General features: G+C 42.6%; 1 protein-coding gene across 3 annotated transcripts; it reads right to left on the bottom strand.

The window, feature by feature from the left end:
• Positions 1–5,218: 5,218 nt before the first annotated feature.
• Positions 5,219–22,671, bottom strand: LOC108412697 (B-cell receptor CD22-like). Of its 3 annotated transcripts, XM_037543795.1 has the most exons (13): positions 22,643–22,671; positions 17,285–17,351; positions 16,644–16,991; positions 13,438–13,677; positions 12,375–12,629; positions 10,620–10,877; positions 10,269–10,508; positions 10,089–10,176; positions 9,856–9,901; positions 6,421–6,507; positions 5,969–6,055; positions 5,770–5,850; positions 5,230–5,334 (listed from the first exon to the last, which is right to left on the bottom strand). In XM_037543795.1, the coding sequence occupies exons 1-13, from the start codon at positions 22,646–22,648 to the stop codon at positions 5,314–5,316; spliced, it is 1,824 nt and encodes a 607-aa protein (XP_037399692.1). In that variant the 5' UTR covers positions 22,649–22,671; the 3' UTR covers positions 5,230–5,313. The 3 variants fall into 3 exon arrangements, with proteins under 3 accessions (XP_037399693.1, XP_037399692.1, XP_037399694.1); XM_037543796.1 differs by lacking the exon at positions 5,770–5,850 and having other exon boundaries at positions 5,219–5,334; XM_037543797.1 differs by lacking the exon at positions 5,969–6,055.
• Positions 22,672–27,917: the final 5,246 nt, after the last annotated feature.

Here is a 27,917-nt window from a genome sequence, read left to right as displayed (position 1 = left end):
CCTAGGCAGCTCCACAGCATGGATATTTGATTTGTCATTAACTGCGCAGGTCAGAACTCAACAGATAGAGGTTACGATGTTATGTCTGAATGTTGACCTTTCGGGTGAAAGGTCAAAAGGGGGAATTGTGGAATTATTAGCCTTAGTATTGTTCATATTACTCTTTTAAGATGTATTATGTCTTGCATTGAAAGCTTAATGGTCATATTGTACAGTCTTAAGAGCTAAGAGTCAGCACATAAGGCTGGGTGCTGACTAATGGTGGAATACACAAGGACGTCAGATAACAGGTAATACCTCAAAGCTAATAGTAGTAGACACTGGGATTAGCACACCACACATGTGGTTCATCTGGTCAGATAAGCAGAGCCATTGTCTGGAAAACGGGGGGAGTTGGTAAACACAGGGAATACCTTAAGCTGACCTTGCAGACGCGCTCACGTCTCGAGCGCATCCTTAAACTTTTATGATGTGGATTGGTGAGATGGCCTAACGCACACATTGGAGGCTGGGGTAAGGAAGGAGCGGTCATGCGACTATAAAAAGGGAGTCAGATGAGAAGGGGTCAGAGCTTACTTGGGAGATACATGATGCATGTTCTCTGTTTGTAACCTCTCCAGAATTCTGTAAACTGTGTGTTTCACTTCAGTCTGATCTATTCGTCTCATTTGTTTTGCATCAACGATCACGCAGGACTGGTTTCGTCCACAGAGGTTGATCATTTTCAGGTTTTTACGTCGGCTACAGTTTTCTAAGTCGTCGATTTTCAGCTGTAGATGCTCCACTATTTTTTCCGTGGCGGCTACGCGGGTGCCATAAGCACTGTAACTGTCCTCTGTAGCGGAGACCCTCTCCTCGACCTCTTCCAAGCGCTTCTCCAAGTCCGCCACTCTGTTAGAGAGAGCCGACAACGAGCTCTCCACCGCGGCCACGGACACCTTTATCTCACTCAGCGCGCCGTCAATGATATCTAGACGAGCGCCGACTGAATCATCCATGTCGTTCACCTGAGAGGCCACAGACTTTATTTCAGCTTAAATCTGCTCCATAGTTACTCGCCTAGGTAACGTTAGCTCTGAGGTGTTAGCGTCCGCTTCACTGACCTCGCTCGGAACACGTGAGGCCGCTTGCTGAACAGTTTTCTTTTTGACGGCAGGACCCGACGATGAAAAAATAGGAAATTCTTTGTCGCGTTGCGGTCTAGGCATCTCTAGAGTACCGTTCGACTGGCAGTATTGAGTTTACTCTGAGAAAATTACGGATTAATTTGTAGCCTGGAGCGGAGAGAAGTTTCAGGCGTCCATCTTGATCCGGATCCTTCTCTCATATCACAGATTCTTGATGAAGCAGTCAAAAGATCTGAGAAATGTTCTTCAGTGCAGAGGAAGATCAGCAGTGACGTTAAGAACATCTTCAGCTTTTGACCCTCACTGTTCTTGTGGTCTGTAGTCAGCATGGGGGTCATTTCTCACACACATCTCATTAGCATGATCAGATGACACTGCTCAGAGTCTCTGATGCTAAAACCACAGGGCTATTCCACAGATAACCTGACACAGGCCCACGGTGGGGTCTCTCCACACTGGGTCCACACTAGCTGGTCCACAGTGGGCCCTTAATGGATTTGGGTGGGCGGTGCACCACAGGGCTTTATGAAAGTCAGTGAGGTGTAAGTTTTACTAATGTATTACGTTTAAAAATTTCATTGAAAAATCATAATTTCTTGTTAAAACATTAAAGAATTATTTTTAAAAATCTTGAAAAGATAATTCAGTGCTGAAGAGTGTCAGCAGTGTCATGGGGAACATTTGGTTTGTGTTTCATATCTCAGTGAGTTAAGCAGCTGCAGTACAGCTTCCTGTTTTATTTTCATGGACACATCAGATACATAAAGACCCGGTGTGTTGTTTTTAATATCTAACAGGTAAATAAGAAACAAAGCTACTGTTACACTCAGATACAGAGTCCCCTCTCTCTCTCTCTCTCTCTCTCTCTCTCTCTCTCTCTCTCTCTCTCTGTCTCTGTCTCTCTGTCTCTGTCTCTCTCTCTCTCTCTCTCTCTCTCTCTCTCTCTCACACACACACACACACACACACACACACACACACACACACACACACATTCTCTCTCTCTCTCTCTCTCCCTCAGTGATGATGATGTCAGAGCTGGTTTGTCATCTACTGCTGCCATCTAGAGGAATGTAGTTATAATTACAGGCGCCCTGGGCCATAAAGCCCATCACTGATTAATGACCATATTAAATGATGTACTTGGTAACTCACAGCCTTCAGTCAGGCGTTCATCTGGAAGCACAGAGAGTGATATAAATATGAAGAACGGTTGATGTTATTTAGCACAGAAATAGGAAGATTAACATTTTGAAGCGATTTAGAAGAAACTTTATTTTTAATATCGAACTCACAATAAAAGAAACCAAAGGCACATTAAATTACAGAAGAACTGTTGTAGCTTAATATTGCAGGAACTGTGTGAAATTAAAACAAGTGTGAGGAACCTGGATGGAGTCAAAACAAAGAAACTAATCCTGACCTGTTGAATCTTCACTGTAACTACAACCAAAACAAAAGAAAACAATCCTGACTTCAATGGACTGGTTTAACTACAATCCCTAGATACACTGATATACAGAACAGACTTACAGAAAGTTTAACACAGTGCTAACAAACAATAACACAACAGAAATAAAACCAACATTTAATAATTAAAGTAACATCTTAAGAGTTAGATCATTTCACTGCCCACCAAATGTAAGGAGTTTATTTTCACTGCATATTGAGCACATCATTAATGAGAAAAACAGCTTCAGCTTTATTTATACAGCACCTTTATATATTTAACTGGAGCTAACAAAAAAGTTCACACCAATTGCAGGACCCTATCAGTCTGAGAAGTAGTGCTTCCTCCAAGACATGAGAATCACCACATCTTTTCACACAACATCATTGGATCAGAGCTGGTTTATGGGGAGCCTGGCTTCTTCCTATTTCCCTTATTATATCAAATACATGACTACAAAGGACACCTGTGATCAAGTCCTCAATAAATGAGGGTGAATGGAGCTAAAAGGCCAAAAACAAGTTACAATAGTTTCTAATCACTCAACAGAACTTTTCTTTCATTTTAGATTAATCACATAGATTACTGCTACTGATTGTTTGGCAAACAGAGCCGCTCATTTTTTATTTGTGCTCAATGATGTCATGAATGTACATGAAGCACCATTTTAAACTTATTTAACTTCAAAAGCTCTTTGAGAAACCCTTAGCATTTGGGAAACCCTGACGACATTACAGAGTGGTAATTCTCCTTTATACAAGTTCTCTAACTGGAAGATAAAAGAAACAGTCCTTCACTAAGCCCCACCCCATATCAGTTGTCTATTGTCCAATCACAACTTGGCAACTGTGTCTAAGGCCATGCACCTCTAATAAGCCTTGAAAACTGTGCATTATGCCGCATGGTTTATGAATTTGGACTGTGATCTATAATGTTTATCACAAAGCTACATGGATCATTGTACCAAATACTTTCAAACTCCAGTGCCACAGAGAACAACTATAATAAATGAAGTGTTGAGACACAGTAATGAGCTTAATACATACAAATGATCATTTATAGATATACATTTCAAACTACTGACAATAATATTCACATTTTTTGTATTTAAAGATATATTTTTTTTTTATAATAAAAACATGAAAAATTTAGCTTAATCATTTTTAAGTGAAATGTTGTCCCGTGTCTTCATGTCACTACCTAATGTCACGATTGGCCGTCCCAGTCCTGTCCATGTGCGTTTGTTTTGGTTTTCTAGTCCTTATTTCATGACCACCCCTGATTGTCTCCACCTGTGTTTGCATTTGTCCCTTGACACCCTTAGTGTATTTAAGCCCTGTGTTACCTTTACCCTTGGTGAGTCATTTCCCATCTCTACGCGGTTCTTAATGTGTGTAAATGATTCTGAAATGAAATATTTTAGCACTCTCAGGCTGTGTTCACATTACCAGGCTGAAGTGGCACAAATCCCGATTTTTTGCCCTGCAGTGACTCAAACCTGATGTTTTCAGAGCTGTATGGATACACAAATCAGACCTGAGTCACTGTCATATGAGGTCCGAGATTGGATACGTATCTGATTTGTGGCCATGTGACCTGAATGTGACCCTCGGCGTGCGCCGTCATTCAGCGTTACTCTGGCAGCAGCGCCGAACAGAAGTCAAAGCCTGTAAACGGTGGAAAAGCAGCTCGTCTCACCTTTTCCTCCTTCATCTGGCTCTAATAATGAAGCTGAGAGCTGATCAGAGTTAATGATCTTCTCAGCGAAGCTCGTTCTGCTCGTTAGTTTGTGCTGATGATGCACATGAGGGTCATTTCAGGACGCCGGTTCACCACATTAATGACAGATTTGAATCACTTACCTAAACGAGTGTGTTGCGTCTCCTAGGGGTAAGACGCACAAAGAAACAAGACTGTCCACCCAAACGCCAGACCAAAACAAACCAAAATAAGAGATATTAAGAACACATCAAATACTTGTTTGACAGTTTATTCAATGCTTTGCTGTTTCCTTCTGTCATCGAACTTATTCTCAACAAGCCACTGAAACAAAAAACAAAACAAAGGAAACAACTTCAGGGAGACCCAAGGCCCAAAACAACAAACAAAAGAGCCTAATAACAATAAAAGAAAAGTAACTTACCTAACAAAAGAAAAGAAAAAGAAACTACAACAACACCTCCCTCACTACACTACCGGTAAACAAAGCCCAACAGGTCAAACAAAAAGGGAGGTGAGGGTGAGTCCCAGCACCTGCTTCCTCTGAGACACACAGCATCACTGGGCGATAATAGAAGATAAACAGTTCATTCATTTTCAGACTAAAGGGTCAGAGGCTCAGTCAAAAACAGAAAAATGCCATTTTTAGTTTTGTTCCCTTAGAAAATCAGCTAAACGTGTCATTTGACTGGGAGGGCTCAAACTTTTGCACATGACTGTATCTGTGTACTTTCTAGAGCTAATATGCTGCAGATCACTGTGTTTCGTCTATAATATGAAAAAAATGTTTACAGATTTTTTTTCTTCACCTTTCTGGGATTTTGAATGCATAGTCATAAAAAAACAGCCCACACAAAGATTATGAGTGGAAAAAATTAAATAGAAGAAAATAAGATATAAAACCTCTCTCTATCTCTCTTTATATATCTCTCTCTCTCTCTCTCTCTATCTCTCTCTTGCTCATCTGATTTCGATGGGTGGTTCACTTCAGTTTGGGTGGTTTCCATGGTGACGGTTTCAGTGTTTGTTTCTGACAGTCTGAAAGAAAAAAACAGACACAAACATACATATACATTATCAAGCTGACCCAGTTTCAAATGTTGTTATTATTATTATTATTATTATTATAGTAAGGCAGGCTTTCAAGTAGTGTAACTGTCTAAGTGTTGCCCCCATCATCAGGGGATCATGAGCTCAATCCTTGGTGATGCTACAGTCATCTGTGGCTGGGAGTCAAAAATAATTGGGGAAAAATATAATAATAATAATAATAATAATAATAATAATAACTGCTATCCAGTGATCCTAAGATAAACGATGACATCGGAAGAGCAAAGAAATCAGATTCGTCCCAGTTAAAACTCCACACATGATGGTGTGAAGGAGCCTCCAAAGTGGAGACGCTGCTGTAGCTTAAAGTCTATCAGTTCCAGCAGCTACAAAACACTCATCAGTACAAGTGGATTCACTCACTGCTAGAGTGTCGTACTCAGGAGAGCGAGACTGAGGATCCAGAGCTGAGGACAGATCATCACAAGGACTGGAATGAATAGTCTGTGTGAGGGAAAGAGAGAATGAAGCAGAGGTGGAGAAATGAAGAAATGTGGACTTTGTAGGAATTCTTTATAAATCTGAACGTCTGACTGAACTGAGTTTCTGAAGAGACACTTACTGCAAGTGTGTTGTACACATCATCAGAGGACCTGGACACGGGGTCAAGAGCTGTGTTGATGTCATCCTTAGCATTAGGGTCAACGTTCTGGACAGAGGAGAGTTAGAGAACAGGAGCAGTTTGAGTTCTCACTGATAAACATCAAGAACATTTACACTACAGACTGAAACATTTGAATGATTTTTGTTCTGTAGTTCGTGAAGTGTTAGTGTTTCTCCGTGTGGAGGTTCTGAGACTGAATCTCAGACTGAGCTGTAGAGCCCAAACTGCAGAGCTCAGAATCAGCACCTTGGACAGCACTCTTACTCCACACCTGTGCTTCTCTACAGACACGTCTTAGATCAGTACTGCCATCTACAGGTGGAGATCTGTAATGACTCCAGCTGCTGGAGCACCTCTACACTGCAGAGTGTAGTGTTTACTCTGCAATAGCCCACTAAAGAAACACTTACTGCAAGTGTGTTGTACAAATCATCAGAGGACCTGGACATGGGGTCAAGAGGTGTGTACGTGTCCTCCTTAGCATTAGGATCAACGCTCTGGAGAGAGGAGAGTTGGAGAACATGAGCAGTTTGGGTTCTCACTGATAAACATCAAGAACAGATCATAGATTTTATTCATATGTAAGGTCCACACACGAGATTAAGGAAATTCTTCCGTGGTGTTTCTCCGTCCTCAACCCCTACTCTCTCAGCACTGACACAGGCATGAAGCATCTGGCCAGCGTTTGCAGTCATGTTTCTATGCCATGTTTAAGTGTGCTGTGGTGGTATATTTGGTTGTATTTATCTGTAAATTTCTGATTATCAGGAATTCTACTCTGATTACTGCCTACTTTAAATTGGTCATTTAAATGGAAGTATCTGAAGATCTGAACGGTAGTTTTCTCAAATAGATCACTGACTGGATCTTCACTGAAACTTCAGAAAGTCACTCTGAACACACAGGGTAAGTCCTGCTGAGCTGTGATGTTTGAAGTCTTTTGTTATCATATGAAGGAACATTGGAGGTGGATTCAAACTGGAAGTGAGGGAAGAACACAGGGTGACATACAAGAGTGGAGGGAGGTGCACACAGGTGGATTATATCCTTAGCAGGAGATGCCACCTAAAGGAGATTGGAGATTGTAAAGTGGTACCAGGTGCTGTAGCAAGGCAGCACAGGGTGGTTATCTGTAGAATGAGATTATAAACAAAGAAGAGGAAGAGAGTGAAGACAGAGCCAAAGATTAGATGGTGGAAGCTGAAGGAGGAGGATGGTTGAAGGCAGTTCAGGAAAAAATTGCAACAGGCCCTTGGGGACAGTGAGGAGCTACCTGAGGACTGGGAAACTACAGCTAAGGTGGTGAGAGAAACTGGGAAGAATGTGTTGGGTGTTTCATCTGGTCAGAGGAAAGAAGACAAGGAAAGTTGATGGTGGAATGAGGAAGTCCAGGAGATTATTCAGAAGAAGAAGGCAGCTAAAAACAGTGGGATAACCAGACAGATGAAGGATGGTGGCAAAGGCAAAGGCTCAGGCCTATGATGAGCTGTATGAGAGGCTGGACAGTAAAGAAGGAGTAAAGGACTTGTATCGTTTGGCTAAACAGAGAGATAGAGCTGGAAAGGATGTACAGCAGGTTAGGCTGCTAAAGGATAGAGAGGGAAATGTACTAGTGAGTGAACAGAGAGTGTTGAGTAGATGGAAGGAGTACTTTGAAGAACTAATGAATGAGGAAAACGAGAGAGGAGGACAACGCGGGGAGAGATAGTGGATCAGGAAGTGCAGAGAATTAGTAAGGTGGAAGTGAGGGCAGCTTTAAAAAGGATGAAGAATGGAAAGGCAGTTGGTCCAGATCACATACCTGTGGAGGTATGGAGATGTTTAGCAGAGAAGGCAGTGGACTTTTTAACCAGGTTGTTTAACAAAATCCTGGCGAGTGAGAGGATGCCTGATGAGTGGAGAAGCAGTGTATTGGTCCCCATTAAGAACAAGGGTGATGTGCAGAGCTGCAGTAACTACAGAGGTATAAAGTTGATGAGCCACACCATGAAGGTATGGGAAAGAGTTGTTGAAGCAAGGCTAAGGCGAGAGGTTCAGATCAGTGAGCAGCAGTTTGGTTTCATGCCCAGAAAGAGTACCACAGATGCAATTTTTGCGTTGAGAGTGTTGGTAGAGAAGTACAGAGAAGGTCAGAAGGAGCTACATTGTCTCTTTGTGGATCTAGAGAAGGCATATGATAGGGTGCCAAGAGAGGAACTGTGGTACTGTATGAGGAAGTCAGGTGTAGCTGAAAAGTATGTTAGGGTGGTGCAGGACATGTATGAGGATAGTGACACAGTGGTGAGGTATGCAGTTGGAGTGACAAATGGTTTCAAGGTGAAGGTAGGGTTACATCAGGGATCAGCTTTGAGCCCCTTCTTGCTTGCAATGGTGATGGACAGGTTGACAGATGAGGTCAGGCAGGAGGCTCCATGGACCATGATGTTTGCAGATGACATTGTAATCTGTGGTGAGAGTAGAGAGCAGGTGGAAGAGAATCTGGAGAGGTGGAGGTTTGCACTGGAGAGGAGAGGAATGAAGGTCAGTAGAGATAAGACGGAATACATGTGTGTGAATGAGAGGGAGGCAGGTGGAAAGGTGAAGATGCAAGGAGTAGAGGTCGTAAAGGTGGATGACTTCAAATATCTTGGATCAACCATCCAGGGCAATGGACAGTGTAGAAAAGAGGCGAAGAAGACGGTGCAGGCAGGATGGAGTGGGTGGAGACGGGTGTGAGGGCTGATGTGTGACAGAAGGATAGCAGCAAGAGTGAAAGGGAAGGTTTACAAGACAGCAGTGCGTCCTGCTATGATGTATGGTTTGGAGACTGTGGCTCTGTCTAAAAGACAGGAGGCTGAGCTGGAGGTGGCGGAGATAAAGATGCTGAGATTTTCGTTGGGAGTGACAAGAATGGACAAGATTAGAAATGATCAGATCACAGGGACAGTGAAGGTGGAGCAGTTTGGAGATAAAGCCAGAGAGGCCAGGTTGAGATGGTTTGGACATGTGTTCAGGAGGAATAGTGGATATATTGGTCAAAGAATGTTGCAGATGGAGATGCCGGGTAGAAGGAGAAGAGGTGGACCTCAGAGAAGGTTTATGGATGTAGTGAAGGTGGACATGGAGATGGTTGGTGTAAAAGTAGAGGAGGCAATGGATAGGGCAAGATGGAGGCAGATGATCCGCTGTGGCGACCCCTAAAGGGAGCAGCCGAAAGAAGAAGAAGTTGTCCTATGAAGGCTGAATCAGAGCTAATAGCAGTTTTACAGTGATCTGGCTGTGTGTTTGTGCTGTAGTTGTGTTGTGGGTTGTGGGATGTTCGAGATGGTTTCTCTGACTCTGACTGATGATGGCGGGTTCCTCTGAGTGTTCTGATGTGAATCTTCTCGCTTTATTTAACCCTTTGTTTATAACATGAAGCTAAAAGCAGATATGTAACAGTAGCGAGTGGGTTTAGGTGAATTTAGAGCTGGACTGCTGGCTGATGGAAGGACACAGGTGGATGAAATCACTCTGAATGGTGAGGGAGAGTCTGATGAGTGGTCTGATGTGTGAGTCACGTCACTGTTTTAACCCTTTGTTGGAATATGAAGGTTAAAAGCAGAGCAATAATATCAGGATTGTGGGTGATTTTCTGAACCAAATTGCTCATTGATGCTGACATCACAGCTCAGTGATGTCATGCTCACTAGTTTGGACCAGGTCTGCTGAATGGTCTGATATGTGTATCACGTCTGTTGCTTAAACTGTTCAGACGTTATGAAGCCTACAATTCAACCACACATTTTACCCAGAGCTAAAACAAAAGGAAAGATGTCACTAAATCTCAAACTGCTGAACATGTTCTTGTGTAGTAACTGACTTGCCTGTGTCTGGTTTTTATCATCAGCTGAACTGCCTCTTCTCTTTCTCCTGAAAAGTAACAGTATAAAAAGTAATAATTTTAATATTAACAATAATATTGTTCATAAACTACCAGATAATTTTTTTCAGATACATTAAAAATCCTGGTTTCAATGATTAAAAACTTTTAAATGAGGTCTAATAATCTACATTAATGTTCATATTTATAGCTCTTTGTGAAGATTTGTTTACTTACCTTACACAAAAAACAGCAATGATAACAGATAAAAATCCACATCCAGCTGTGACTCCAATAACTGCATATAGAGCTGAATTCCAGACCCCTGTGTGCAGATGAGTGTTAAAGTTTAAAGTGATGCTAATTATTATGAATGTTATTAAATGTTATTCAGGCTGTGTTTTCCATCAATAACACCTTTTACAGTCACTGCAGCTGATTTCTGAGATCCGTGTTCATTCTGAGCCTCACAGTAGTAGGATCCTCTCTGTGGAGCCCTGTAACTGTGTCCAGATCCTACAGGTGAGCTTCCACCTTCTTTAAACCAGGTGTAGTTCTGCACAGGTGGGTTTGCATCACTGCTGCAGGTCAGATTCACTGAACTGCCCTCTGTTTCACCAGAGGGACTGATGGACACTGAGACACTCTTTGGAGGATCTAGAAGTCACAGAAGAACTGCATGATGTAGTCATGACATGACAGTAAATGTTTATGAAAGAGAATTTCTACAAAATAATGAACAACTGGAACAAATAAACACAAACTCACACAAAACATTCAGAGTTAGAGCTTCAGAGAGTTTCTCTCCATGTTCATTACTGGACCTGCACTTGTATTCTCCACTGTCCACAGAGCTGATCTTCTTCATTGTGTAAGTTTCTCCTTTTCCTACTGATGATGTTCCTTTAAACCAGGTGTAGTTCTGCACAGGTGGGTTTGCATCACTGCGGCAGGTCAGATTCACTGACCTGCCCTCCACTATTTCACCAGAGGGACTGATGGACACTGAGATGCTCTTTGGAGGATCTAGAGGTAGAAAGACACATCACACTTTATGGAGGTGCTTTTCTGTTTAATTAGTCAAACTATAAATGTAGTGTAGAAATATGTTTATATGTTTTATTACAGATGCACATCATTCAGTTCAGCGTATGAAGATCACTGTTCTTCCAGCTTGTAGATCAGTTTTACCAAAGACTCTGAATGAAACTTTCCCAAATGTTTCTTGGTTCTTTAAGGATCAATAAAAAACTAATGACTTCATGAGTTCAATCAGACTTACACAGTTAAGGTAGGTGATGGTCTTTACTAAAGCCTCCTTAATTAAAGTAAAATACTGGACACAGTGCTCTGGTGACTCGAGTCACTGACTCAGATCTGACTCATGACTGTCTGATGTGCACGTCTGGTTTTTTTCCTCAGTTTAAAACTGAAATATAAACTATTATTACTGCATTATATATACAGACTAACACATAACATAGGAAGCGTCAGGAGGAGAGTAGAGAGGTTTTCATGCTCTTACAGCAAAACTTTAGCTAATCCCAAAGTCCTTCATGAGCTCAGGAGTGTTAGAGCAGGAAAACATGAAAACATTCAGTGAACAGAATCTGCAGGACTGAGATTATTAACTATAGTGTCACAGTTAAAGTGTGTGAGTTCTGTCTGTACAGATATTACAGTGCCATCCTAATGGATATTTACTGCAGGTACTCAGTGATATATTACTGTCTAAAGAGATCAGCTGCTGGGCTGAGCTTCATCACAGACAGTTCAGCACGAAGCCTCAGCTTAGTTTGTGTTCTGAGACTGAATGAATGAATCTGGACTTACATCTCACATTAAGAGTGACCTCAGGAGAGTAAAGGTTCTTACTCCATACAGCACAGTCATAACTGCCTGCATCCTCCCTGCTGACCGGCTGCAGGTGGAGCTGGTCAGTATTGGAGGATAAAGGATGTCCGTTTCTGTACCAGGTGAATGTTGGTCTGTCAGACAGACTGAAGCTGGTTTTACATGTGAGAGTGACTTCATCTCCCTCTATCACTCTCTCAGGAACCTCCACCTGGAGATCTGAGAACCAGAGAAAACAAACTCACACTGTGGAGACTCACACTCGCTGAGTCAGCTGGGTAAATCTAAATCATGAAGCTGGCAGCAGCTCAGATTTGACCACTGGACATAACATATAAATCTACAGTGATCTGAGGGAGATTAACCGTTATTACACATTAGCACATTAGCAGTGTGAATTTCCCCTGTTGTGGGACTAATAAAGGATTATCTGATCAGTGAGATCAGACTCTGACTCTGAAAGGCTTTATAAATTGTGGTTCTCCAGTTCTAAGCAGTGATTTCTCAGGTGTGCTTTGAAGAACTGATGTAATGTATTTCAGAACTGTTGGAGGAATCCTGTACAGCAGGGGGCGCCAAGTATTTCAGCACTTTCACAAAATTCTGCAGTAAAGCTGATTAACGATAATTTAAACAATGGTTTTATTTGATTGAGGAGGATTTACTCACACAAAACATTCAGAGTTAGAGCTTCAGAGAGTTTCTCTCCATGTTCATTACTGGACCTGCACTTGTATTCTCCACTGTCCACAGAGCTGATCTTCTTCTTTGTGTAAGTTTTTCCTTTTCCTACTGATGATGTTCCTTTAATCCAGTTATATTCCACAGGTGGGTTTCCATCACTGCTGCAGGTCAGAGTCACTGAACTGCCCTCCAGTATTACACCAGAGGGACTGATGGACACTGAGACGCTCTTTGGAGGATCTAGAGGTAGAAAGACACATCACACTTTATGGAGGTGCTTTTCTGTTTAAGTAGTCAAATTATAAATGTAGTGTAGAAATATGTTTTATATGTTTTATTACAGATGCACATCATTCAGTTCAGCGTATGAAGATCACTGTTCTTCCAGCTTGTAGATCAGTTTTACCAAAGACTCTGAATGAAACTTTCCCAAATGTTTCTTGGTTCTTTAAGGATCAATAAAAAACTAATGACTTCATGAGTTCAATCAGACTTACACAGTTAAGGTAGGTGATGGTCTTTACTAAAGCCTCCTTAATTAAAGTAAAATACTGGACACAGTGCTCTGGTGACTCGAGTCACTGACTCAGATCTGACTCATGACTGTCTGATGTGCACGTCTGGTTTTTTTCCTCAGTTTAAAACTGAAATATAAACTATTATTACTGCATTATATATACAGACTAACACATAACATAGGAAGCGTCAGGAGGAGAGTAGAGAGGTTTTCATGCTCTTACAGCAAAACTTTAGCTAATCCCAAAGTCCTTCATGAGCTCAGGAGTGTTAGAGCAGGAAAACATGAAAACATTCAGTGAACAGAATCTGCAGGACTGAGATTATTAACTATAGTTTCATAGTTAAAGTGTGTGAGTTCTGTCTGTACAGATATTACAGTGCCATCCTAATGGATATTTACTGCAGGTACTCAGTGATATATTACTGTCTAAAGAGATCAGCTGCTGGGCTGAGCTTCATCACAGACAGTTCAGCACGAAGCCTCAGCTTAGTTTGTGTTCTGAGACTGAATGAATGAATCTGGACTTACATCTCACATTAAGAGTGACCTCAGGAGAGCGAAGGTTCTGATCCAGTACAGCACAGCGATACCTGCCTGCATCCTTCCTGCTGACCGGCTGCAGGTGGAGCTGGTCAGTACTGGAGGATAAAGAACTTCCATTTCTGTACCAGGTGAATGTTGGTCTGTCAGACACACTGGAGCTGGTTTTACATGTGAGAGTGACTTCATCTCCCTCTATCACTCTCTCAGGAACCTCCACCCGGAGATCTGAGAACCAGAGGAAACAAACTCACACTGTGGAGACTCACACTCGCTGAGTCAGCTGGGTAAATCTAAATCATGAAGCTGGCAGCAGCTCAGATTTGACCACTGGACATAACATATAAATCTACAGTGATCTGAGGGAGATTAACCGTTATTACACATTAGCACATTAGCAGTGTGAATTTCCCCTGTTGTGGGTCTAATAAAGGATTATCTGATCAGTGAGATCAGACTCTGACTCTGAACTGCTTTATGTAATATTATATATATATATAGACACTGAAAATGACACAGCAGAATTCCTAAACCTCAACACTCATTAACAATCAACAGTGTATAAATGGTGATTATTAATATTTAAATATTTTTGCTGACAGATCTGAGAATATAAAATCATTTAGTCTTTTAAGAGAAAGGCGTTATATTTATATTCTTAGGTTGAACCGACAGGAAAATGGGCTGTGTTGGTTTTCCTTTTCATTTTAGAGAAAGCGAGAGAGAGACAGAGAGAGAGAGAGAGAGAGAGAGAGAGAGAGAGTGAGAGAGACAGAGAGAGAGAGAGAGAGAGAGAGAGAGAGTGAGAGAGAGAGCGAGAGAGAGAGAAAGAGAGACAGACAGAGAGAGAGAGCGAGAGAGAGAGAGAGAGAGTGAGAGAGAGAGAGAGAGAGAGCGAGAGACAGACAGATAGAGAGCGAGTGAGAGAGTCAGAGACAGAGAGAGAGAGAGAGAGAGAGAGAGAGACCACATCCTGCCATCATACAGCCATTCGCTGTTATGATACCATATTGTGCACGGCCCAGGTTCTCCTAGGCCTGAGGCCGGCAACACTAACAGGGATATAAGTTAAAAGTAGCTTCAGCTAAAAGCTCCACACACAGCACAGCTTTACTCAGGCGGATTCAGATTGGAGTCTTGATCCTGTAAACTCGTGTCAGTGAAGCTCCAGTGAGCTGGAATGAACCTGCGCTGTGCTGAGCTGTATGAGATGCTAAGCTACTGCAGTAGAACGGTACCTGCTACTAGAACAGCTCTACACCACTGTTTGATGATCCATGAGGCAGACGTGAAAAATGAATTTGACGCCTCATATTTCAAACATTCACTTCTGTTTACTGAACCTTTAGATTCAATTTCCTTCATTTTTCTTTAAAAAATTATTTAAAAACATTTATAGACAAATATTTTAAAACGTGTTACAACAGTCAGCGGCCATCTAACTTCAGAAGGTTCATTAGAAATTAAAATGATATTCATTCAAATCGTTACAGATCAACACAAACATTTTCTCTCTCTCTCTATCTCTCTCTCCTCTCTCTCTCTCTCTCTCTCTCTCCTCTCTCTCTCTCTCTCTTCCTCTCTCTCTCTCTGTCTCTCTGACTCTCTATCTGTCTCTCTCTCTCTCTCTCTCTCGCTCTCTCTCTCTCCTCTCTCTCTCACTCTCTCCTCTCTGTCTCTCTCTCTTCCTCTCTCTCTCTCTCTGTCTCTCTCTGTCTCTCTGACTCTCTCCTCTTTCTCTATCTCTCTCTATCTCTCTCTCTATCTCTCTCTCTCTCTGTCTCTCTCTTTCTCTCCGTCTCTCTCTCTCTCTCGATCTCTCTCGCTCTCTCTTTCTCTCTCTCTCTCTCCCTCTCTCTCTCTCCTCTCTCTCTCTCTGTCTCTCTCACTCTCAATCTCTCTCTCTGTTGCTCTCACTCTGTCTCTCTCTCACTCTTCTTCTCTGTCTCTCTCTCGGTCTATTTCTCTCTCTCTCTCTCTCTCTCTCTCTCTCTCTCTCCTCTCTCTATCTATCTCTCTCTCTCTGTCTCTCTCTCTCACTCTCTCTGTTGCTCTCACTCTTCTCCTCTCTCTCTCTCTCTCTCTGTCTCTGTCTCGCTCTCTCTCGGTCTCTCTGTCTCTCTCTCTCTCACTCTGTCTCTCTCTCTCTTCCTCTGTTTCTCTCTCTCTCTCTTTTTCTTTCTCTCTTTCTCTCTCTCTCTCCTCTCTCTTTCTTTATCTCTCCTCTCTCTCTCTTTCTCTCTCTGTCTCTCTCACTCTCTCTCTTCCTCTCTCCCCTCCTCTGTTGCTCTCTCTCTCTCTCTCTCTCTCTCTCTCTCTCTCTCTCTCTCTCTCTCTCTCTCTCTCTCTCTCTCTCTCTCTCAGGTGTATCTGCCTGTTCCATCATCCATGTGCAGGACCTCTGACTAATCAGATAATTGATCATTAGTGTAATTGAGGGGAGGACTCTATGCCATAAAAGGAGGTCTTTAAGACGGCTGGAGAGGGAGGGTGTGTTTATAATCTCTCGTATTAAAGTGTGTTTGTTTTAGGTATTTTATCAGTAGTTCCTTCACTCTAGTTTACATGAGCTTGTCTCCTGTGTTGGGGGAGAACTTTAGTCATGGTGTTTGACCTGAAGGCTTTTAACTATATTTAACTAGGGACTGCAGCTCTTGTGCTGCCTGCATGCTTTGGTTGGGTGTTTTACCAGCACTAACTTTGTTTAGAGGAGACTTTGTCTCTGCCAGCATGAACCCCTGACCTAAGCTTACAAGAGTTCAAGGTCAGAGGGATGTGCAGCCCATAGAAGTCTACTCTGTCTAGCTCCTGGGTCAGAGGGTGTGGGTGAGGTTCTGTCCTTCTGTCCTGTCCACAGTCTGGTTCTTCCAGTGTGGTACTGGATATCTGGACATTGCAGCACAGCATTTTTATTACTGTTGGTTTTTATTACATAGTAACATGAAGTCTTTTATCTGTTCCTCATGCTTTTATCCATGATACTGACCCCACAGTGCTATAGGCCCAATGCGGGGTCATAACAGAATATATATTGATGGGTCTTATTTTATTTTATTAGTTGTCTGGACTTCTAATCATTTGATTGAAATGCAAACAAGAAATTTGAAGTAATTGGACTTTCAGTGTTAGTTAAATATCCCTGCTGACCACCAGTGAATGAAGTCCAGTGTCTTATTTCTGCTGATGGATCTTACCTGTGACTGAAAGATCAACTCCACTTGCACCTTGATACTTTCCTTCATGGTGGTCTGTTGTAAATCTGAAGTAATATTTACTTTGATCAGTTTCTCTCACATTCCTCAGTCTGAGAGTGCAGTCGTGTTGTTTATCTCCGAGGTACTGAACTCTGCCTCTGTAATCTGGATCATCTAATAGATCAGGAGGCTCTGAAGCTTGACCCCACTGTTTGGTCCAGAAAGCTCTTAGGACTACGCGACCTCTTGGATATGTGTAAGTGCAGCGCATGGTCACTGTAGACCCCTTTAGAGCACAGATAGACTTATCTTTGTAATCCACACCCCACCCATTCTGAGCAACAACTCCTGCAACACAAAACATAGAAATGTGTAAATTCTCACTGTTTGGGTCTCAGTCAGTAAAAATGCTGCATAAAGTCTCCACTTCAGCTCATTTCTAAGATGCTTCATTTCAGCTGAGTTTGAATAATCAGCTGCACAAAACGCACAATGTGACAAATCCACAGTGGATCTTGTAGCAGGGTGGAGTGTGTGTGAGTGTGTGGAGGGGAGGGGCAGCACAAGTGACCACAGTATCATATATAATAATAAACTCATAACTGTACAGAGTTCAGTGAGAAGTAGCAGCTCAGACTCACCAGAGATGAAGAGCAGAACCAGCAGAGAAACAGTCAGAGACATTCTGAGTGAGATCAGCAGGTCAGCCTGTGTGATCATATACAGTAAGAATGTAATACATGTAGAAAATCTTCATTTAGAGTCTAAAATGCTGTTTCAGATGTCAACATCTGTAAAAACACTCATGATTACAGAATAAGAGCTCTGAGTTCAGACGTGCAGTTACTTCTGTCTTTTACATTGTCTTTGTGTTGTTCTGTAGTTGGTGTCAGTCCATATTAGGACCTCCCAGTTAAAGCTGCTTTTTTCTGGAGAAAAAGAAAACCGCGTTTATTAAAATCACTGCTGCTGCACCAATCAAACTTACACACCCAAAGGCGTGATATCCAACAACAATTAGGACTGAAGGCAAAGTCAATCATTCCAAATCTTTCCTAACAAAACCAACAAAAACAACCGACAAACCAGGGAATTTTGTGCAAAGCTCTGTCAACTGTAGAAATAAAACCTTTCAGGAAGATACGCTGATCATAACGTTCTGACCACCTCCGTCTTTCAGCTCCACTTACTGTATAGATGCACTTTGTAGCTCTACAGTTACAGACTGCAGTCCATCTGTTTCTCTGATACTCTATTACCCTGATCCTCAGTGGTCAGGACCCACATGGACCCTCACAGAGCAGGTACTATTTGGGTGGTGGGTCATTCTCAGCACTGCAGTTACACTGATGTGGTGGTGGTCTGTTGTGCTGGTCTGAGTGGATCAGACACAGCAGTGCTGCTGGAGTTTTTAAACACCTCAGTGTCACTGCTGGACTGAGAATAGTCCACCAACCAAAAATATGCAGCCAACAGCGTCCTGTGGGCAGCGTCCTGTGGGCAGCGTCCTGTGGGCAGCGTCCTGTGGGCAGCATCCTGTGACCACTGATGAAGGACTAGAGGATGACCAACACAGACTGTTCAGTAGCAGATGAGCTGTTGTCTCTGACTTTACATCTACAAGGTGGGCTGACAAGGTAGGAGTGTCTGATAGAGTGGACAGAGAGTGGACACAGTGTTTAAAAACTCCAGCAGCACTGCTGTGTATGATCCACTCGTACCAGCACAACACACTAACACGCCACCATGTCAGTGTTATTGCAGTGCTGAGAATGATCCACCACCCAAATAGTACCTGCTCTGTGAGGGTCCATGGGGGTCCTGACCACTGAAGAACAGGGTAACAGAGTATCAGAGAAACAGATGGACTACAGTCTGTAACTGTAGAACTACAGAGTGGAACTATACAGTAAGTGGAGCTGATAAGATGGACAATGAGTGTAGAAACAAGGAGGTGGTCCTAATATTGTGTCTGATCGGTGTATGAACTGACATTCAGAGTCTTTATTAAACTTCAGCAACACTTTAACTTCAGAATCCTCATCAGTGACACTGACGTTGTTTGGAGTGAGAATCAGGCCTGAATAATCGCTCCACAGTAAAACTAGATTTCTGGGTAAAATAACATAATAATCCTCCTTTACTGTAAAATCATTATAACACACAGTTCTAACACAGTTTAACAATAAAAGATCGTAAACGCTGGAGTTAATATAGAAATGCTAATTCACCCTTTAACCCTGAAGATCAGTGCAGACTGCTGGTCACCATAGCAACGCAGATAACACCAGCCCAGTGAACGGGCAGGCTCTGTAGTTCATTTGACTGGACCCTGTTACGAAATTGTAGTGAACATTTTCACTTTAGCTACACAAGAAATTGTAGCCGCTACAGCTATTTATAGCTAACTACAAAAAGTAGCACGCTACTTTGCTACTCCCCCATCCCTGGCGTGGATTTTCTGCATGGGATTTTAACAAGATCTGCCAAAGAGCACAATCAGTGATGTGTATCACATCAATCACATCCTCATCAGCTGGAATAGGAAAAGGAAGAGTCATGTGTCATTCAGACCAGCAGTATTTTGTCACCATATACACCTTCACTGATGATGCTACTACAGTCATTTACAGAAATCACTCTCCTGACAGACATTTTAATCTTGTGAATACTTTAAAGTCATGGAAGTGTGTTTTGTATGTAATTCTAAGACAAACTGCTTAAGTGGCTAAACCTGCCCATCGTTAATGCACCTGTGCTGCTGCTGTGTAGAAGTGATGCAGCACTGACGGTAAAGCAGAACTCCTCTGGGATTATTTGTTTTTATGGCGAAGTTTTCCAGCTTTGCGAAGGAAAAATGTGGCAGGAGTTTATGTTCTGCATGACTGAGAAGTGAAGGAGCTGTTTAATGTTCAAACAGGAAGTCACAGCCTGTGCAACGGGATGTTTGAGGTAGATGTGACTACAGATCCCAGTGAGATTAAGGTATTTAAAGGCTGTAGGTTTGACCCAAAGCCTGAATATTTGCAATAATGCATGCTGGTAATGTTTCAGGCATTGTGTGTGGGAAAGCTATAATATGAGTTACATTTAATGTTGATTTTACTGCACAGCAAGGACCCAACAGCTTTTCTTTGTAATGATGTATTTAAATTGCCACATGTTCTGAGACCCTGGTCTCTTACTCATGGTGCTGATGATAATCTCTGAATGATAGGAAATCACTGATTTTGATCTCTGGCAGACGTTGATCTTTGATGTGTAGAAAGTCAGTGTGTTTTACCAGCTGAGACACCAGTAGGTAGTGTTATGCATTCACTATTTATAGTGCCGTGTTGTGCAACGAGCCCATATCAACCAAGCCAAAGGATGAATTAATGTTAGAATAGAGTCAGTTACATGCTCAGCTACCAGGAATCCCTCAGTAAACTTTAATGACTATAGACTTTTTACTACAAAGCTATATTATACACTGCATTTTTCTGGTTGTGATGTGAGACTGGTGAACTTGATAAATGGTCACTGGTAGCTGTAAATCTTTATATAATGTGTGTCAATATTCAACTAATTAAAGGGACTACTAGTCCCTTGATGCCGCATGGCTTGCAATTCACAGATGTTTGGTTGTTTTGACCGGGACGTCAGCATAATCTCACCATCTGGCTGCATTGGACAACCACGATGGTGAGACTCTTTCTTGCTACTCTGAGCACGGAATGAAAAGCAAAGGCTGTGTTATACACAAACAGGAAGATCCAGAGCAGAGCATGAAATAGTCTCCTGGACTGGGGACCGAGTGTTAAGAAAGAGGAAAAGGTGGCAGACAATGAGAGAAAACGCTTGGACCATCAAGAATAATCTGCTCACACTTATGGCGGAACTTCTCAAACTTGCAAAGAGTGTAAGTCCAGTGGCAGGGAAGGATCTGTCCATGCTTGAGATGGATGAAGAGGAAAGCTGCCTTAAGCACATCCAAGATTTCATGTACAGTAAGACTTTGTTACAGAGTCTGAGGATGCAGGAATGGCCCAGCTGTTAGAGTTAAATGATGTCATTGGTACCTGACACAGGCCCACTGTAGGTCTCTCCACACTGGGTCCACACCAGCTGGTCCACAGTGGGCCCCTAATGGATTTGGATGGGCAGTGCACCACAGTGTTAGTCCACAGATAACCTGACACAGGCCCACTGTGGGGTCTCGCCACACTGGGTCCACATCAGCTGGTCCACAGTGGGCTCTTAATGGATTTGGGTGGGCGGTGCACCACAGGGCTAGTCCACAGATAACCTGACCCAGGCCCACTGTGGGTCTCTCCACACTGGGTCCACACCAGCTGGTCCACAGTGGGCCCTTAATGGATTTGGGTGGGCGGTGCACCACAGGGCTAGTTGACAGATGACCTGACACAGGCCCACTGTGGGTCTCTCCACACCGTACCATCTTTTACTCCAAAGCTGGTGTGGATGGTAGGGTTAATCTGCATAATGCACTTGGAGGCCAGGTTAATTTAAATGCTGATAGTACTGTGATTAGTGCTCCTCACACAAGCCACACAGCCACTTCCAGCAAATCCTTCATCAGCTACTAATCTAGTCCACCCAACGACAGCTAATCCTGTCAAAGCTACACCTGACACTGATATTTTCCCTAACGTGGTCTACCAGGGCCTTGAGCATGAGGACGTTAACCTGGAGCTTTATCCCCTGCACTTGAACTGAAAAGTGAATGATGAAGCCATCCTAAAACAAACGATGAAGGAAATGAAATGAAAATGAGAAACAGTGGTGTTTGAGACTAGTTGTGTGCCAGAGATGTGTAATCATGTACAGCACATGGTATGAAGTTGCAGCTCAGATTGAAAAAGAAAGCTGAAACGTTTGCTCCAGCTGAGAAGGGAGAGAAGCTGATGAACATAGAAGAGCTGCTGCAGATTCGATTGCCAAGCCAACAAACTGAACTATCATACCAGCATGGTCACAGTAAGGACCATGGAAATCATACAGCTGCTCTCCGTTCTGGTAAAACAGCAAGACCGACTGAGAAAGCGAAGCCGATTGTGAGCATCATCCAAGCTGGAAAACCTTCCATGCATTATGGTTCTTTTAGGACTGGTACAGAAACTGTCATGCCAGCAGGACAAGTACCCTTGCAGTATGGGCCCATCAGAAACTCCAGTATGGACCCATCAGAAACTCCAGTATGGGCCCATCAGAAACTCCAGTATGGACCCATCAGAAACTCCAGTATGGGCCCTTCAGAAACTCCAGTACGGACCCATCAGAAACTCCAGTATGGGCCCATCAAATACTCTAGAAGACAACGCACAACTTGCAAAGCTAGAGTTGGAGAGGATCTACTGGAAATGCAGATTTTCAAGAAACCTTTTGTTACTAGACAGGTCTTTTAGTTTATCATAGGACCAGACAGCAGAAATAACTGGATATGCCATTAATTTTGTCACCTACTACATACTGATGAAAGGACTTGAGAGACATACAGAAGTGATCCGTATTAGACAGTAATGCACAAGTTAAATACTGAATTGGAATCAAACCCATTAATAGCTCATGTCAACCATATAGATTTGGGATCTTATCAGTAATTAATGTTCATCCACACTGCAAAGTATAACATCCAGCTTTCTTTTATTCAGTGAAGTTACTTTTCTAAGCCCAAAATCAAACAGAATGGGTTTTAATCAACTTCCACCTCCAAAACATTTACAATTTCCCGAACTGATCTTGTTTAATGTTAAATATTCATCCTGAGCACAATTTAAAACTGATCTACTTTTGTGTGATTTCTGAAAAGCCATGCAATAAAACCTCCATTCAGCTACCAGAGTGTCTCAGCGCTTCTCTTACATTAGAAATGACCACGAGGGACAAACAGCTCATAACAAAACATTACAAATGTATCAGTTCATTTTTCTCCCCATTAAACTTTCATACATAAAATACTTTCTACTCGTTTCACAAACAATAAGAATCTTTCCAACCTGCATTAGGCGACGTCCTTTCCCTGAAGCTGAAGAACGACTACAGAGAGCAGGAGGGGCTCTGACGATTTGAGCTGTTAAACTGTAACTGGTTAAAAAGTATTGCTGACTTTCTCAAATACGCTGCCTGTTCTCTTTCTCGTTTCACTGGATCTGTCATTGCTTCTGCTAAATTTCCTGCAGTCAAACCGCCGTGTGTGGTTTCCTTCTTTAGTTCCATGTAAACTCCACTTTATGTAATCGTGATGTCTTGTTTCTTCATCTGATTAATTCAAATGCAAAATCACAGATTCTTGATGAAGCAATCAAAAGATCTGAGAAATGTTCTTCAGTGCAGAGGAATATCAGCAGTGACGTTAAGAACATCTTCAGCTTTTGACCCTCACTGTTCTTGTGGTCTGTAGTCAGCATGGGGGTCATTTCTCACACACATCTCATTAGCATGATCAGATGACACTGCTCAGAGTCTCTGATGCTAAAACCACAGGGCTAGTCCACAGATAGCCTAACACAGGCCCACTGTGGGTCTCTCCACACTGGGTCCACACCAGCTGGTCCACAGTGGGCTCTTAATGGATTTGGGTGGGCGGTGCACCACAGGGCTAGTCCACAGATAACCTGACACAGGCCTACTGTGGGTCTCTCCTCACTGGGTCCACACCAGCTGGTCCACAGTGGGCCCTTAATGGATTTGGGTGAGCGGTGCACCACAGGGCTAGTCCACAGATAACCTGTCACAGGCCCACTGTGGGTCTCTCCACACTGGGTCCACACCAGCTGGTCCACAGTGGGCCCTTAATGGATTTGGGTGAGCGGTGCACCACAGGGCTAGTCCACAGATAACCTGTCACAGGCCCACTGTGGGTCTCTCCACATGGGGTCCACACCAGCTGGTCTACAGCGGGCCCTTAATGGCTTTGGGTGGTCGGTGCACCACAGGGCTAGTTTATAGTTGACCTGACACAGGCCCACTGTGGGTCTCTCCTCACTGGGTCCATACCAGCTGGTCCACAGTGGGCCCTTAATGGATTTGGGTGGGCAGTACACCACAGGGCTAGTCCACAGATAACCTGACACAGGCCCACTGTGGGTCTCTCCACACTGGGTCCACAACCAGCTGGTCCACAGTGGGCCCCTAATGGATTTGGGTGGGCGGTGCACCACAGCGCTAGTCCACAGATACCCTGACACAGGCCCACTGTGGGTCTCTCCACACTGGGTCCACACCAGCTGGTCCACAGTGGGCCCTTAATGGATTTGGGTGGGCAGTACACCACAGGGCTAGTCCACAGATAACCTGACACAGGCCCACGGTGGGGTCTCTCCACACTGGGTCCACACTAGCTGGTCCACAGTGGGCCCTTAATGGATTTGGGTGGGCGGTGCACCACAGGGCTTTATGAAAGTCAGTGAGGTGTAAGTTTTACTAATGTATTATGTTTAAAAATTTCATTGAAAAATCATAATTTCTTGTTAAAACATTAAAGAATTATTTTAAAACTCTTGAAAAGATAATTCAGTGCTGAAGAGTGTCAGCAGTGTCATGGGGAACATTTGGTTTGTGTTTCATATCTCAGTGAGTTAAGCAGCTGCAGTACAGCTTCCTGTTTTATTTTCATGGACACATCAGATACATAAAGACCCGGTGTGTTGTTTTTAATATCTAACAGGTAAATAAAAAACAAAGCTACTGTTACACTCAGATACAGAGCCCTCTCTCTCTCTCTCTCTCTCTCTCTGTCTCTGTCTCTCTCTCTCTCTCTCATACACACACACTCTGTCATTCACATTCTCTCTCTCTCTCTCTCCCTCAATGATGATGATGTCAGAGTTGGTTTGTCATCTACTGCTGGTTAGTGCTGCCATCTAGAGGAATGTAGTTATAATTACAGGCGCCCTGGGCCATAAAGCCCATCACTGATTAATGAACATATTAAATGATGTACTTGGTAACTCACAGCCTTCAGTCAGGCGTTCATCTGGAAGCACAGAGAGTGATATAAATATGAAGAACGGTTGATGTTATTTAGCACAGAAATAGGAAGATTTTGAAGTGATTTAGAAGAAACTTTATTTTTAATATCAAACTCACAATAAAAGAAACCAAAGGCACATTAAATTACAGAAGAACTGTTGTAGCTTAATATTGCAGGAACTGTGTGAAATTAAAACAAGTGTGAGGAACCTGGATGGAGTCAAAACAAAGAAACCAATCCTGACCTGTTGAATCTTCACTGTAACTACAACCAAAACAAAAGAAAACAATCCTGACTTCAATGGACTGGTTTAACTACAATCCCTAGATACACTGATATACAGAACAGACTTACAGAAAGTTTAACACAGTGCTAACAAACAATAACATAACAGAAATAAAACCAACATGTAATAATTAAAGTAACACCTTAAGTGTTAGATCATTTCACTGCTCACCAAATGTAAGGAGTTTATTTTCACTGCATAGTGAGCACATCATTAATGAGAAAAACAGCTTCAGCTTTATTTATACAGCACCTTTATATATTTAACTGGAGCTAACAAAAAAGTTCACACCAATTGCAGGACCCTATCAGTCTGAGAAGTAGTGCTTCCTCCAAAACACGAGAATCACCACATCTTTTCACACAACATCATTGGATCAGAGATGGTCTATGGGGAGCCTGGCTTCTTCCTATTTCCCTTATTATATCAAATACATGACTACAAAGGGCAGCTGTGAGCAAGTCCTCAATAAATGAGGGTGAATGGAGCTAAAAGGCCAAAAACAAGTTACAATAGTTTCTAATCACTCAACAGAACTTTTCTTTCATTTTATATTAATCACGTGGATTACTGCTACTGAGTGCTGATTGTTTGGCAAACAATTTGGTTTAAACATTGTTTATTTGTGCTCAATGACGTCATGAATGTACATTAAGCACAATTTAAACTTATTTAACTTCAAAAGCTCTTAGAAATTTAACACCAGTGTGTAAATATTTATGCTGTTCTATGTTCAGGAAATGAATGGATTGTTTTATATTAAAACGTTTAAGCATTCATAAACTATGATTTTACTCAGAGGCTCCATCTAAGCTCATTTTTGGACTTGCTCAGGAGCGCCCTCTAGCGTTTGAGAAACCCTGAAGACATTACAGAGTGGTAATTCTCCTTTATACAAGTTCTCTAACTGGATGATAAAAGAAACAGTCCTTCACTAAGCCCCACCCCATATCAGTTGTCTATTGTCCAATCACAACTTGGCAACTGTGTCTAAGGCCATGCACCTCTAATAAGCCTTGAAAACTGTGCATTATGCTGCATGGTTTATGAATTTGGACTGTGATCTATAATATTTATCACAAAGCTACATGGATCATTGTACCAAATACTTTCAAACTCCAGTGCCACAGAAACAACTATAATAAATGAAGTGTTGAGACACAGTAATGAGCTTAATACGTACAAATGATCATTTATAGGGTAATTTTTATGGAGAGGAGGCCCTACATTTCAAACTACTGACAATAATATTCACATTTTTTTGTATTTAAAGATATTTTATAATAAAAACATGAAAAATTTTGATTCATCATAAACTTCATTTTTAAGTGAAATGTTGTCCCTTGTCTTCATGTCACTACCTAATGTCACGATTGGCCCGTCCCAGTCCTGTCCATGTCCAGTTTGTTTTGGTTTTCTAGTCCTTGTTTCATGACTCCACCCCTGATTGTCTCCACCTGTGTTTGCATCTGTCCCTTGTCACCCTTAGTGTATTTAAGCCCTGTGTTTTCCCCGGTCTGGTTACTGGTCTCTGTTTGAATCTGTCTGTGTTGTTGGTTATTCTGGTTACTGTGTGTTGTTTGAACCTGTTTATTGTTGGTCTGTCATGTCTGCCCTTCCCCTCCTTTAAATCCATGTTGGCTCTGTGACCCTGGACTGTCTTGACCATGGATTTGCCCTTAATTAATCTCGCTTATCTCCACATATGCGACGGCCTCCTCGCTCCCTGTTACACCTAAACACGAGTTTTAGTCATTGGGTGCATTTTAGAGCAGGAAGTGAGGCTGCATCCCTGTCCCTCATGGCCAAATGATGAGCAGTTAGATCTCATTGTTCTCATTGTGGACTCACTGCAATTTGCATATCACTCCAAGCGCTCAACAGACGATGCCATCTCCACCACACTCCATCTGGCTCTCACCCACCAGGACAATATAAACACCTATGTCAGAATGTGGTTCATAGACTTCAGTTCAGTGCTCAACACCGTCATTCCTCAGCAGCTGACTTGAAAACTGAACCTGCTGGGCCTGAACGCCTCCCCCTGGAACCTTCCGCTGAACATCACTGGCTCTGCTGTGGAAATTGTCAGGTGCACCAAGTTCCTCAGTGCATACATCATAGAGAACCTCACCTGGTCCCTCAGCACCAACTCCATAGCCAAGAGAGCCCAGCAGCGCCTCTATTTCCTGCAGAGACTGAAGAAAGCTCATCTCCCCCCTCCCATTCTCAGGGACTGTGGAGAGCATCCTGAGCAGCTGCATCTATGCTTGGTTTGGAAATTGCACCGCCTCAGACCGCAAGACCCTCCATCGTATAGTGAGGACAGCTGAGAAGATCATCGGGGTCTCTCTCCCATCCATCATGGACATCTACGTCACACATTGTATACGGAAAGCCACCAGCGCTGTGGACGACTCCATTCATCCCTCACATGGACTTTTCTCACTGCTGCCATCTGGCAGAAGGTACCGGAGCATCCGTGCCACCACTGCCAGACTCTGCAACAGCTTTATTCCGCAGGCTGTCAGGTTTTTAAACTCACAAGGACTGAGCCAACCCCCCAACCCAACCAATTTTGTTTGCACAGTGTCTGCACGTTCACACTTTGCACTCATTTGTTCCTTGTTGCACCGTGTTGTTGCTGGAGTAACGTAAATTCACTCCACTGTGTACTTGTACATAGATGGAATAACAATAAAAGCCACTTGACTGTATTTAGGACAGTATTCAGCCATCACTACTGTTTCAAAGAATTCTGTCCAATTCGGTCTGTAACTACAACTAAAATGAAGGAAAATAATCCTGACTTCATTACACTGAGCTAACTTCAAACTCAAACTTCTGAAATATGAATGTGTAACAAGCCCTAAGTAGTAAATAGTTAAACACACTTAAAGCAACATCCTGAGAGCCACTGGTCTATTTTCAGCTCATTTATACTGACTTTTGTATTTAATCTGTTTTGTCACCAAATGGAAGAACCCTTTAAGAACTGTATTCTTTTTCATTG

The sequence above is a fragment of the Pygocentrus nattereri genome, chromosome 12 (assembly GCF_015220715.1).
Source record: "Pygocentrus nattereri isolate fPygNat1 chromosome 12, fPygNat1.pri, whole genome shotgun sequence".
Lineage (NCBI taxonomy): Eukaryota > Metazoa > Chordata > Actinopteri > Characiformes > Serrasalmidae > Pygocentrus > Pygocentrus nattereri.
This window is presented reverse-complemented; position numbering and strand designations above follow the sequence as displayed.

Bases quoted from the DNA above. Each gene is read 5' to 3' on its own strand.
- LOC108412697 (XM_037543795.1), bottom strand. The intron at 16,992-17,284 runs GTGAGTCTGAGC...TTTGTGTTGCAG, and splicing joins GGTTCTGCTCTTCATCTCTG to GAGTTGTTGCTCAGAATGGG. The intron at 5,335-5,769 runs GTGAGTGAATCC...TTTTTCTTTCAG, and splicing joins CTGAGTACGACACTCTAGCA to ACTGTCAGAAACAAACACTG.